This window comes from Rhamphochromis longiceps, linkage group LG3 (genome assembly GCF_057381845.1).
Source record: "Rhamphochromis longiceps isolate RC_006_pf linkage group LG3, R_longiceps_female_GT1.1, whole genome shotgun sequence".
Classification (NCBI taxonomy): domain Eukaryota; kingdom Metazoa; phylum Chordata; class Actinopteri; order Cichliformes; family Cichlidae; genus Rhamphochromis; species Rhamphochromis longiceps.
In genome coordinates, this window is record NC_140559.1 from 28,103,632 (window position 1) to 28,115,684 (window position 12,053).

General features: G+C 37.2%; 2 protein-coding genes across 2 annotated transcripts; both read left to right on the forward strand.

Moving 5' to 3' along the window:
- Nucleotides 1–4,332: 4,332 nt before the first annotated feature.
- On the forward strand, nt 4,333–5,783 carry LOC146673796 (type-2 ice-structuring protein-like). The gene is made up of 5 exons (XM_085391736.1): nt 4,333–4,408; nt 4,864–5,000; nt 5,090–5,209; nt 5,466–5,571; nt 5,710–5,783. The coding sequence occupies exons 1-5, from the start codon at nt 4,348–4,350 to the stop codon at nt 5,781–5,783; spliced, it is 498 nt and encodes a 165-aa protein (XP_085247862.1). The 5' UTR covers nt 4,333–4,347.
- Nucleotides 5,784–8,418: 2,635 nt separating this feature from the next.
- On the forward strand, nt 8,419–11,759 carry LOC146673797 (Fc receptor-like protein 5). Its single transcript, XM_085391711.1, has 4 exons — nt 8,419–8,488; nt 10,156–10,419; nt 10,551–10,808; nt 11,629–11,759. The coding sequence occupies exons 1-4, from the start codon at nt 8,419–8,421 to the stop codon at nt 11,757–11,759; spliced, it is 723 nt and encodes a 240-aa protein (XP_085247837.1).
- The last annotated feature ends 294 nt before the right edge of the window (nt 11,760–12,053 follow it).

The window sequence follows — 12,053 nt, forward strand, 5'->3', positions numbered from 1 at the left end:
AGGTCAGAGGTCAGAGCTAGTTCTCATGGCAACAATAGAAAGTGCCACTTTTGTATAGCACTGCTTACATGGGATTAAATTCTGCTTTTAAAAAAGGTCCCACTACATAAAGTTTACATTGGATGAGTTTTTTGTTTAAAAGACAAAAACAATGATTATGTCAATGTCAAAATGTAAATAAGCTTCATGCTAGGCTTCATAGGTCAATACTGGCACTTCTCATGCTAATGTAGTAATGTTTGTCTCTATTATTATGGTTAAAATCAAATAAAAAGTAATGTATGTGCACCACCTCTTTTAACTGACATCACTTTAAAATCAAGATGTCAGAGCACTTATTTGATGCTGACTGAACTCCTCTCTCGCCTCATCTGTTCATCACATCTGCTTGGATCTGTGGCAGGAGGAACTAAGATTGTTTGAAGACAAAGCCAGGAAAAAAGCCTGTTCTTTTGCAGTCCAACACAACAAATACAGAAACAGTATGCACCAAACCTCTGGTAAACGTTCATTGCGTGAAAAAGGTCTACAAAAACCTGGAAAATAGCATAGGAATTGGTCCATTAATACATTTCAATTTCCCACCAGTTTCTAGTATCTGAACATGTAATATGCATAAAATCAGAATGTGATTCTTTGTAATTATTTTTTTTCAAATAATGTAAAGTCAATTACCCAGTAGCAATCAAATCCATTTGCTACCTGACACCAAATTGGTATAGTGTACTTTTCAGTATGAAGGTACTGAGGAAGACTCTGGTTTTAAAGTGTGATGCACTGATGTCCCTGAGCAGCAGTCCTGTGGTTGTTTTTTTTTTTTTTTTTTGAGTAACTGCTGTTTCAAACCCAGCCTCTATTTTTAGCCTGGTGGTTCTGAATAAACTACATTTTGTCCGGGAAACACAAAGTACTGAGGATAATGCTTCTGATCAGAATTTCCGACTGGTGTGATGAAACTTTCCTTAGTCATAAAAGCAGAATCCCTGGTGGAACCTGTATTTTATTTTCCAATGAATTTACTCCTCTTTTGATTGCCATTAATAAAGTAATTGCAGGTCACACTACATAAAATAAAAAAAAGATGTTTTTATAAATGTGTGTTCTCCAACCTCAATTCCATTGTTTCCTTTCCAGGACTATGGCCACTTCCACATTATTTTTTTCTACAGACTTTTATTATTGGTTTCAGATGCAGTAAAAAAAAGGAAACTTATCTTTAAGTTAGTACTCACATGAAGACATTTTTTAATTGTTTCTTGATTTATAGAAATGTTTTGTTGTATTTTGTTTAAATAACTGCTTCAGGGAATACCTGATCTCATTCTCTGAGTGGATGAGGTATACGGGTGGGTCTGGGGATGCAGAATGACTCCATTGTGCTGCTCATTAGGTTGTCTGAGGTTTTTCTGAGGAACTGCTACCAGCTCGGGTCAGGAGCACCTGACTCACCACTCCTCAGTGAAGGAGTTTAGTTTGGCTGTTGGATAGTTGATCGGGTGTGGCATTGCAAAATGAGGCTCCGGCAAGATACTGAGTAGCTAAACCCACACGCTGAGAAAGTCCAGAATGGAAAGATAAAGAAAAGATAAGATAAAGAAGCCCTAAAAACAAAGTAAATGAACATTCTGAATATAATTATGGGTGATTTAGCAGAGAGTGTGCTTTGGATAAAGCATGTTAAGATTGGTGGTGAATGCTAAGTAGAAAACACAAAAAAAAGGAAAAAGAGGCAGAAAGCATAGACAAAAGTTTCTTGCATTAATGGATGAATGAGGCATGTTGTGTAAAGTGCTTCAAGTGCTCAAGTACAATAAAAAAAGTGCTATGTAAAAACTAGTCCATTTACAATCACCAGTGTTCCATCATTCATCAGAAACGAAGCAGGAGTTGTCTAAGCATGCACAGCTCCTCTCTGCTATTAAAATCATGCTTCTTGGCTGCAAATCTCCTTGCTTAAAACATTGTTTTCTCCTTTAAAATACAGGTTTTAATGACTCTCACGGGGGATAAAGAATTGAGCATTGCTTTTCAAGATTGAATCGATAACTTTTACTTTGTTCTTCATATAGTATCTGAAAATATGAAATGCTTCAGATGCGGGATGGGGGAGCATCCCAAGTAGAGACAGCTGAACAAGTAGGTAACAAACAGATGAATGTAGATATGGAAAAAGGCACAAGGCAAGTGATAAAAAAGGAAAAGAGTGAAAAGATGAAAGAACTTTACATGCAATGTGGTGAACAGTGTTGGTCAAGTTACTTGAAAAAAGTAATCAGTAACTAATTAATGATTACTTCCCCCCAAAAGTAATCCCATTACTTTATTGATTACTTATTTTCAAAAGTAATTAGTTACTTAGTTACTTATTATAACATGATTTATACCCTGAGTAGGTAGCGATAGATCTTTCAGCCCAATTCTACTTTTCTGCATAATCCATCATATAAAATGTAATCAAATGAAAAACCTCTTTTTAAAACTTGTTTTATTAGTTTTAACCTTTTAACTTTATGCATCAAGCAAAAAATAAATTATATGCAACATTCTCTGACTGGAAGAAATTTGTTTAACATTTAAACCTATTTTCTGCACATTCCTGCACATAAAATAAGATATTTTTTGTGTTTACACTCACTCTTTCAAATAGATGCAAGTAAAACACAGCAGAAAATAAATAAAATCAAAGACTCAGCGGTCCTGTTGCTCTATTTTCACCTGTTTAGCAGGCGGATGTTTGCCCTGGTGCAGGTGAGCCGCAGCGGTTATGTCAGTGGAAGAATCTGGGAGTTTCTCTGTGAATTTCCCATTACGTCGTTGCGCACTCGGTGCTTGCTCGGAAGTTTAGGGGGTTTTTTCGCTGCAAAAAGAAGTTTTCTTCCCACGCAGTGAATAGCGGACACTAATGTTTTTGTCACTTTTTACAGAATCAAACTCAAAGTAAGGTCAGTACTTCCACGCTTTAAACACTGCACGCTCATACTCTCTCCCACGCTCGATATATTATCCAGTGTTGCTCTGCACACAGCTGTTTAACACAGCGTGCTTACGGGAAAGTAACAGTAATCTAATTACCTTTTTTGCAATAATAATCCCTTACTTTACTCGTTACTTGAAAAAGTAATCGGATTACAGTAACGCGTTACTGCCCATCTCTGGTGGTGAAACGGTTGTTGGTGGAATGAAGGAACAGACAGGCTAAATTCTTTCATAGTAACTCAGTCAGTGTGGGAGGAGGGGGATGTTGTAATGGATGAAGACTTTCAATTTTTATATAAAGAGGAAGAACATTAAAACTAAACAACAAAAACGTGAGGTGAAAAAAGTCTTAAAGGGACATTCAAAAGTCCCTCTGTGTCATTCACACATGGTGAATCAGAGGTAGACGGTTAAAATAAAAAAAGAGAATAACTATTTCTTTGTTAAAATTAGAAAGTTTTTGGAAGACACAACAGGATCCATAAAGATGATTCACCTGGATCCACTTCCCCAAGAGCTTAGGCTCTCTGCCAGAGTCAATATGAAAAACACAGCAGGGCTTGGAAAGGAAAAAGACAGTAATGAGGGTGATGCTGCTGACTGTAAGAGAGAGTTCATGTGTCATTTCACTTAGTCATGAAAGTCATAAAAGTAACGTCACTGATGGAATCTATATTTTTATTTCCAATGAATTTAAGCCTCTTTCTGTTGACGTCACTGACGTATATGCAGGTCACAGTTTAAAAATCAGGCACTCAGAGAGAAACTGTGTCCCACTGTTTCCTGGACCGCGACTGTTGCCACTCTGTGTTGGAATTTGGAGACCGTTCCATTTATTTGGAGAGCTGCTTCATTCTTTCCTTCCTGGCTTCAGGTACAGTCAAACTAGGAGTTAAGTAAACCATGTTGGTTGTTTACATCAGCAGAAAACAGAAAACAAATTGTGACGTTAAATTAATGTTACAAACATTGATTATCAATTTTATTGTAGGATGAATGATCTGAAATGGTTTGAAAATATTTGGTTTTGCAGTCATATGTTGTTTTCTGGAAAGAAAACACATGAAGAGAGAAATATTTGAATGGAATTATTGCTAATTATTGCGAGTCCAAAGAGAATTTTTTATATAATAGTAGACTATCAAATGCTGTTAATAACACTGGTTTCAGTGTATTTTCACCAGAGCACAGCTTGTCTTTAACACACTATTCATACAAGAAGAGTATGAAAAACAGCATGCACGTCACTGCTGTTTTATTGATAGTTCCAGGTTATTTCTGTAAATGTTCTGTGACAAACTCAGATTTTTTTCATCCTTTCTGTATTGAATTGATAGTAGCTTTTTTTTCCACAGAGACACTAACATCACCATGAAGCTGCTGACTCTGTGTGCACTTCTCTGTGCAATGATAGCTGTAACCACGGCTGGTGGTGAGTATTGCACTATAATTTCCATTATTTATATATGAGTGTAGTTAAAAATACAAATTAATAGTAACATATGCATCTTATTTATGAGAGTTAAAGCAAAGGGATTGATGCCCACAAGTGAAATACATTTTCCAGATTTTCAATAACTAATGTCATGTTGAATCCAAGATAATAGATAAGATATATAAGTTACCATTGTTACAATTAATTATATTGTCTTAATAGATACAAAGCATACAGCTATATATATATATCAATCTATCAACGTGAAGGAAAGACAACACCCTGTACTTCATACACATAACTGCACCTGAACACCACCAAACCTTTAATTATTGTTTATATGTCCAATGTTACTTGTATGACTTGTCAGTTATTGGATATATAATAATTAAAAGTAATACAAAATAAGATATTAACCAGAGACACATGTACAACTGTTCATTTGTCCACAGCCAAGAGTCACCTGGTCAAGAGGTGCATTTATTGTCCTGATGGTTGGAATCAAGCCCGGTGTCCTTACGGTTGGACTCAAGTCGGTAGTCGCTGCTTTACCTACAATCAAACACCCATGAGTTGGGATTCTGCTAAGGTAATTTTATTTTACTTTTATCATCTTTAACACCTGATTGAACCACTCATTGTTTTAAAAAACCTCTGCTTTGTCCCTCTTCATTGAAGAGACACTGCTGGGGCTTGGGGGCAAACCTTGCATCAGTGCACACTTACTGGGAGCACCAAAGGATCATGCAGCTGTTTGGCAACACGCCAGTTTGGATTGGAGGAAGCAAAGGACTCAAGGTATATTGTCAAAAGAAAATGTTAATTCCCACCTACAATATTATGTCAAAAATGTCAATCAACAATCTTGGGTGGAGATCTGAGGATCTGCCTTTTAGAGATTATTAACCAGGTAAATAATATGCCTAATGTGAGATTTGCCAGTTAGATATACAGAAAGTTATGCGTGGTTGCATTAAAGTGAGCTGATCTGTTGGTTAGGATTACACACAGGCATGTCTGAAGTACTTTTTTTTCAAATTTTGTCTTCTACAAGGGTACTTGGTTTTGGAGTGATGGGACCAGTTCCTCTTTTTCAAAATGGTGCTGGGGAGAGCCAAGCAATGGTTACTACGAGAACTGTCTGCAGATGAGTTCTCGAGGTAATTTAGAACAGTTATCAACGAGTGCTTAATGTGTATGACTGGTTGAAGTGATCAAATATACAAGCCATAAAGGCTGGTTCTTTAGGTTTTTCATTTGAGTAACATTTGAATGATTTCTGCTCTTGAATCTTGTAGATTCAAATTGCTGGCTTGATTCATGGTGTGGATATCATCTGCCATCTGTCTGCGCCAAGAATATCGTCAATTGACAGTGTTGGACTGACACTCAAGCACGAAACTCCCATAAAACACACACTGATGTGTGATGGTGTTTGCTCTTTTTTGAGGAATAAAGCTTCAAGCAAACATGTCCGTCTTCTTTTGTGGCACATACACATATTTTAAGCAGTTATATGCATTATTTTTTCTCTACCTTGTATGCATGTACAAGTTATCTTGACCAGTTACCAGACCATTACACCTAAGATGTGTTGTACAATTTGTATTTACTCCCTGATGTTTAAATGTGCTGCCAGATTGGGTGAGCATGATATGATAATTTCAACTTTTTTTAAACTACTTTCTGTCTTTCTGCCAACAATATTCTTAGTACTCTCTTTGTATACAGTAAAGTAAGAGGAAACTAAGATTTTTCTCTACATGACAATTACAATACAAGGAAACATATCTGTAGCTTGCTGTGCATGTACTCATCTCTGAGCACAGGGAAAATGACAAAAATGAAGGCCTAAATCCTTGATAGTAAGCATAATAAAACACAATAATCTAATGACTTATTGATGATTATACAAGGTTCGATCCTGGATTAATGATTATTTTCAGTTTCTTTCTGGCCACATTCCTTTAGTTTAGCATTATTCAGTATTTTCCTTGCATTCTTATTATTCCTATACTGATAATATTCAGCTATATATGCTGAGGTTCACCGATTGGACAGGTTGTCCACCCTGTTTATCCCAGATTAGTGACTGACTCCTGCCTTCTTTTAAACTCTAGCAAGACTGAGGCTAGCATTGTAGCACCTCCTGATGTTAATTCAAGAATCACTCAAGTCATTCCCTCCTTTTCTGCAAAGACCAGTGTTTGTAATATTTGATTCATCTTTGGGCTTTGACTCACATATAAAACTGATCTCATGTACCTGTTTCTTTCATTTAAGGAACATTTCTTAATTGTGACCTCCTCTTCTACACTAGAAAACTTGTTCATGCATTTGTGTCATTGCACCTAGATTATTGTATTCCTGTATTTATTGGCTTAGATAAATCGTCCTTTTCATGTCTCAAGGCAATACACGATGCTGAAGCCAGACTCTTGACACACTATAGCAAGTAACCTCATATCATCCCTATTTTATTCTCTTTTTATTAGCTCCCAGTTGATTTTAGAATTTGTTTTAAAATGTTCATGCTACTGTGGTGCCAAGGCTCTGGAAATGATTACCACTCCAGCTGACATCAACAAATGGTTTTCTTTCATAAGAACCAACTATTTGCCTACTGTTTAAGCTTCCTGCAGCATCTGCTACTCTCCTTGTAAGCAAAGAACGTGTGAGGCATGGGTGTCCTTATGATTTCTGACCTTATCAATTTTCTGTGATTCTCACCACAACTAAAAGGAGAGCAAACAGTCCAGCAACCACAGCATGTTTCACAATGTGCTGCATGAGTATAGACATAATACAAATGTCATGAGATACAGAACTCGCTTGTTGTGCACAGCACTTGAGTAAATTACCACTGTGAATCATTTGAGTCTCAAAAGCAAAACAAAATTGTATTGAACATAAGAGGCTAGAATTGTGTACTCCATTGCATTTTGTTCATATAAGGAAGTCCAGGGCTAATAACCTTACATGAGCGAGGCTTTCTGCTTCATGCCATTTGATAGTTTCAGGACCGTTAAATGTTTAAGATCTCTCTCAGAGACAGCTCTTTCCTGATGAAATATGAAAGAAATATCCTCTATAATAACCACCAACACAGGAAGACAGTGTGCACTCAACGTTTTACTCTGTTATCTTCCTGATGCACATGACACATGTTACACTTCAAAAACATTCCTACTGTAAACATTATGGATGAACCAAAATTACCTCCAACAAGGTGCCACAAAAAATAACTTATGTCACACAAATAAATTATAAGGTAAGATAAGTGATAATGAACTATTTAAATATAAAAAAAATAATATTGCAAAAACTAATATGCAACATAAATGTAAAATAAGATAACTCTTTGTACAGTCATACATGGTACAATGAAATTGGAAAAACTGTCCCACATTTGCACTATGTACAACACATAGTGCAAATGTATTTATTACAGTAACTTGAGTAATAAAAAGAAGAAGAAGTGTATGGTTATTGCACATTATTGTTATCATTATACCTTGTTATAAATTTAAATATTATTATTGTTATTGTTGTTACCCCCAAAAAAGTACAGGGAGGTAGCCAATAAGTTCAGCTGTTAGCATTGATTAGGGCTATTGCCCTGTTGTAAAAGTTGTCCTTTGGTCTGTTTGCCCACATGTATATTATAATCTACACAAATTAAATGTGGACAAATATAAATACATGTGCCATGACTAAGGTTACAAAACTGACAGCTAAATATTATAAATATAATGGTTGTATTGATGTATAGCAACTTGAAATGCTCCGAAAAATGGCTCCACAGCATGTAAAAATATAATATAAGCTCTGGCGGACTTGGTTCTATGGTAGGTCTTAAAGGGTTAAAAGCAAAACTGTCCATCTGAGCACACTTCCTTTATTCAGGGATTAAAACTGAAACACGGGTGTTGATTTAAAGAAGGAAGAAACAAATGTTTTATTCTCCCACACACTGTGGACTTGTTTTTCATATTGTTTTCTATAATATGAAATCCATGGAGTCTCTTCTCACTTTCTCACTGTGGACTCTCATTCACTGTTTGGATTTTGTTAAAGGTAAATCAATGTGTTTCTATTACAGATGTTACTTTTAGTTAATTTTACACATGGGTTTATTGGTTGTGAGTTGCCTTTTTCAGTGCAGTGTGAACATTAATAATCCTCTTGTCTTCTGTCTCCACTGTGTAACTGCATTGATTCATTTATTATTTTTAACGCTCTTAAAGCCTCAAACAGTTGAGAAAGTGTAGTTCTGACTCTGCAGCTGTAACATGTAACACTAGACTGTACTTTAATGCTAAACAGTGGATGCTAGTTTGCCCCTCCAATGATACAGCCCAGCAGACCGTGACAGTTATATATATATATATATATATATATATATATATATATATATATATATATATACGTAGGGATGGGTATCGAAAACCGGTTCTTGTTGAGAACCGGTTCCCACTGTTTCAATTCCTTGGAATCGTTTACCATTTTTGCAAACGATTCCCTTATCGATTCCAGTCGCCCTGAATGACGTCACCACGTTGCGGAGCGTCATTTACCTGGCAGGAAATATGGCGGCTCAAACGCTAAAAAGTTTGGTTATACTTTACAAGAAAGGATGACAACAGGGCAACTTGCAATACTTGCAAAGTAGATACTTCATTTAAGGGAGGAAACACTACGAATATGCAAAAGCATTTGCTCACAAAACACGCGATGCCCTTAAATGAATGTCGTGTTTTTAATTCCGCTCCGGACTCGTGAATCTCAACCCAGCAGCAGCGGTAACGTTTGCACGTCCTCTCCCGTTAATGCGGCAGGTAAATAATCAACTAACAGTGCATATTATGTTAGCGCGATCTGCCTTATCTGCCATTACTCCCATTACTGTGCGTTTAGGTGACCATGATGAGAGAGACAGAGTCTGGCTGGCGCTCGCTGGCAGTTCTCGCTGCAGTCTACCGGTAGCGTCTCCTTTCAGGCCAGGATAGACTAATGTTACCGAGCAGTGACTAAGTTTGTGGTCAAAGGCTTGCACCCATTTGCCACAGCAGATGCCCCGATTTTCGGTAAGTGAATGTGTTTAATTGTAGGCAAGGACATTACTGGATATTCTTGTGTAATTGCTACAGAATAATTTATGTTATACTTTGTTATTGCTACAGAAGATTATTTATTTTATTATTTTACATTTACAATTTTTTTTCCCCGGGGTCCCTGTGACACCACATTGAAGAGCCATAGGCTGGATCTCTTAAGATCTCACTGTTGGGTTTGTAAGGCCATGTTACTCCTAAATTTCTATCTTGTTCAAAGAGAAGATATAAAACAAAGTTCTAAGCTAATCGACCTTAGTGTTCTCCTTTTTTAAAAAGAATCGATAAGAGAATCGATAAAGAATCGAATCGTTAAACAGAATCGAAAATGGAATCGGAATCGTGAAAATCTTATCAATACCCATCCCTATATATAAGCATGTACAGCAGAATAATATACATCTTGATCCAATTTTAGTTATAATGGTTGTTGTAGCTCGTCTCTTCATATTTGCTGGTCTAATGGAATATTTATTCTGACTCTCATGTTAATCTTTTGTGAGTCTCCCGTCTCTTTTAGCACTTACGATCAGTACAGGTTACTTCTCTGATGTTCATGTCATTGATCACTGCATGTAGTCTACTGCATGTTAACTGATGTGTCTCGACCTGATGTTTTTGAACCTGCAGCTGCTACTCTGAGCATCCATCCAGGCAGGTCAGTCTTCTTCTATTATGAAACCGTGACTCTGAGCTGTGCAGTGCCAGGCAGCTTCAGCAGCTGGACAGTGAAGAGAAACACCTCCACAAGGTCTTCTGTTTCATGTGAGACCTGGGGCCAATTAAATGGATCATTCTGCACCATCAAAGGTGTCTACCCATCAGACAGTGGAGTGTACTGGTGTGAGTCTGACAGCAGGGAGTGCAGCAACATCCTCAACATCACAGTGACAAGTAAGCTTGCTAAGTAATGTCAGATTGTTGATGTTGTATCTTAAGTAAAAATAAATGAACACATTTTGCAACTTTGTAACAAAGGACAAAAACCAGAGTCAGAGACCACCGTTTCTCTCTCTGCATTTCAGCTGGTGTCATCCTGCAGGGTCCTGCTGTTCCTCTGACTGAGGGAGACAGTGTGACACTAAACTGCTCCTATAAGGAAAAATATGCAAAGGAGTCTACGTCCAATTTCAGTACTGCTTTCTACAGAAATGGTGCTGTTATTGAAAAAACGTCTGAAGGAAGGTTGAGCTTTATCCATGTGTCCAAGGAGAACGAAGGCTCCTACAAGTGTGAACATCCCACTAAAGGACAGTCACCAGAGGTTTGGCTGGAAGTGAGAGGTGATGGTGATGATATTAAGTTTCATGAAGCTTTCATCTGATGGCTTTTAGGAACAGGTATCCAGTACTCAAGGAGTAAAACTATAAATCAGAACCCTCATCCTCCTCTTTGCCTATGTAATGCGGATACGAAAGCTGATGCGCCAGAATGTCATGCTGAGTAGAATGATTATTTTAAATACAAGGGGAGCAAGCAAGTCAAATACCAAGGGCACAAGCAGGTCTAATCGGAAACAGTTTATTTCCAGACAAAAAAAAAAAAACAACTCTTAAAAAACATACGCAATAAAATGTTATCAATATACTAAAATCCTAATGGAGACTAAATAAAACAATTCTAAAACCCATAAAAATACAATTTTCTATATTCACTATAATTCCCTGGTGTAATTATGCCAGATGTTTATTACGGGTCCACCAGCAGTCCAGGAATCCCTTCTCCAGAGCGAGGTCCACACCAGCCTCGTCTCCGGCAGATGAGAAGGAGCCTCCTATCTCGTCCCTTCACTAGGCCCAAGATGGGCCTGCACTGCATTAGATTTACTTACATACAGTGTCCCAACATTTTTAGGGTCCCAAAAATGTTCAGGGTCTGTGTTTAGCATTCTCAGTAGTGAACTCAAATAAAAACTGACTAAAACACAAGTTGTTTAAAGTGCTTTGAGTGCTCAATGAGAGTAGAAAAGTGCTTTATAAGAGCTAGTCCATTTACACAGTAAACTCTTCACCACTATGAACGATGGATTTTCTTTATTTACTTTTCATGTAACATTTGGTCCTAAACAGGAAAAATAATGACAAAACTTTTTCTGTGTCACAGCTCGAGCTCCATCTACGACTGCTCCTCCTCCTCCTCCTCTGATATCTCTTCCCAGGCTGGCATACACAATCTTTTTGTTCATCCTGTTCACTGGTATACTGATACTGTGTATATCCATGTGCAAAGGTTGACTCAAGGTAAGAGTAAAACAAAAAAATATATATTTAGAATAATATATTCAATTTCCACACAGGGTCAGAGGTCCAATACAACATCGTAGCTGCCTAACAAATGTCAAAAAATCAATCATAAAACTATTTTTCCAAACTTATTTTGTCAGTCTAACAATAATTCAAGTATGAAATCAGGTGATAGATACATCTGGGGCCCGTTCTTCGTACGTCGCTTACTACATCCAAGATCAAATGACACATCCAAGATCAAATCATCGCGCTAACCGTGAGCTCGCTAATCCGGTTCCCCGA

Coding starts and splice junctions, on each gene's coding strand:
- LOC146673797 (XM_085391711.1), top strand. CDS start 8,419: ATGAAATCCATGGAGTCTCTTCTCACTTTCTCACTGTGGACTCTCATT. Junction 10,420..10,550: donor CCTCAACATCACAGTGACAA/GTAAGCTTGCTA, acceptor TCTGCATTTCAG/CTGGTGTCATCCTGCAGGGT. Junction 10,809..11,628: donor GGTTTGGCTGGAAGTGAGAG/GTGATGGTGATG, acceptor TCTGTGTCACAG/CTCGAGCTCCATCTACGACT.
- LOC146673796 (XM_085391736.1), top strand. CDS start 4,348: ATGAAGCTGCTGACTCTGTGTGCACTTCTCTGTGCAATGATAGCTGTA. Junction 5,001..5,089: donor TGAGTTGGGATTCTGCTAAG/GTAATTTTATTT, acceptor TCTTCATTGAAG/AGACACTGCTGGGGCTTGGG. Junction 5,572..5,709: donor TCTGCAGATGAGTTCTCGAG/GTAATTTAGAAC, acceptor TGAATCTTGTAG/ATTCAAATTGCTGGCTTGAT.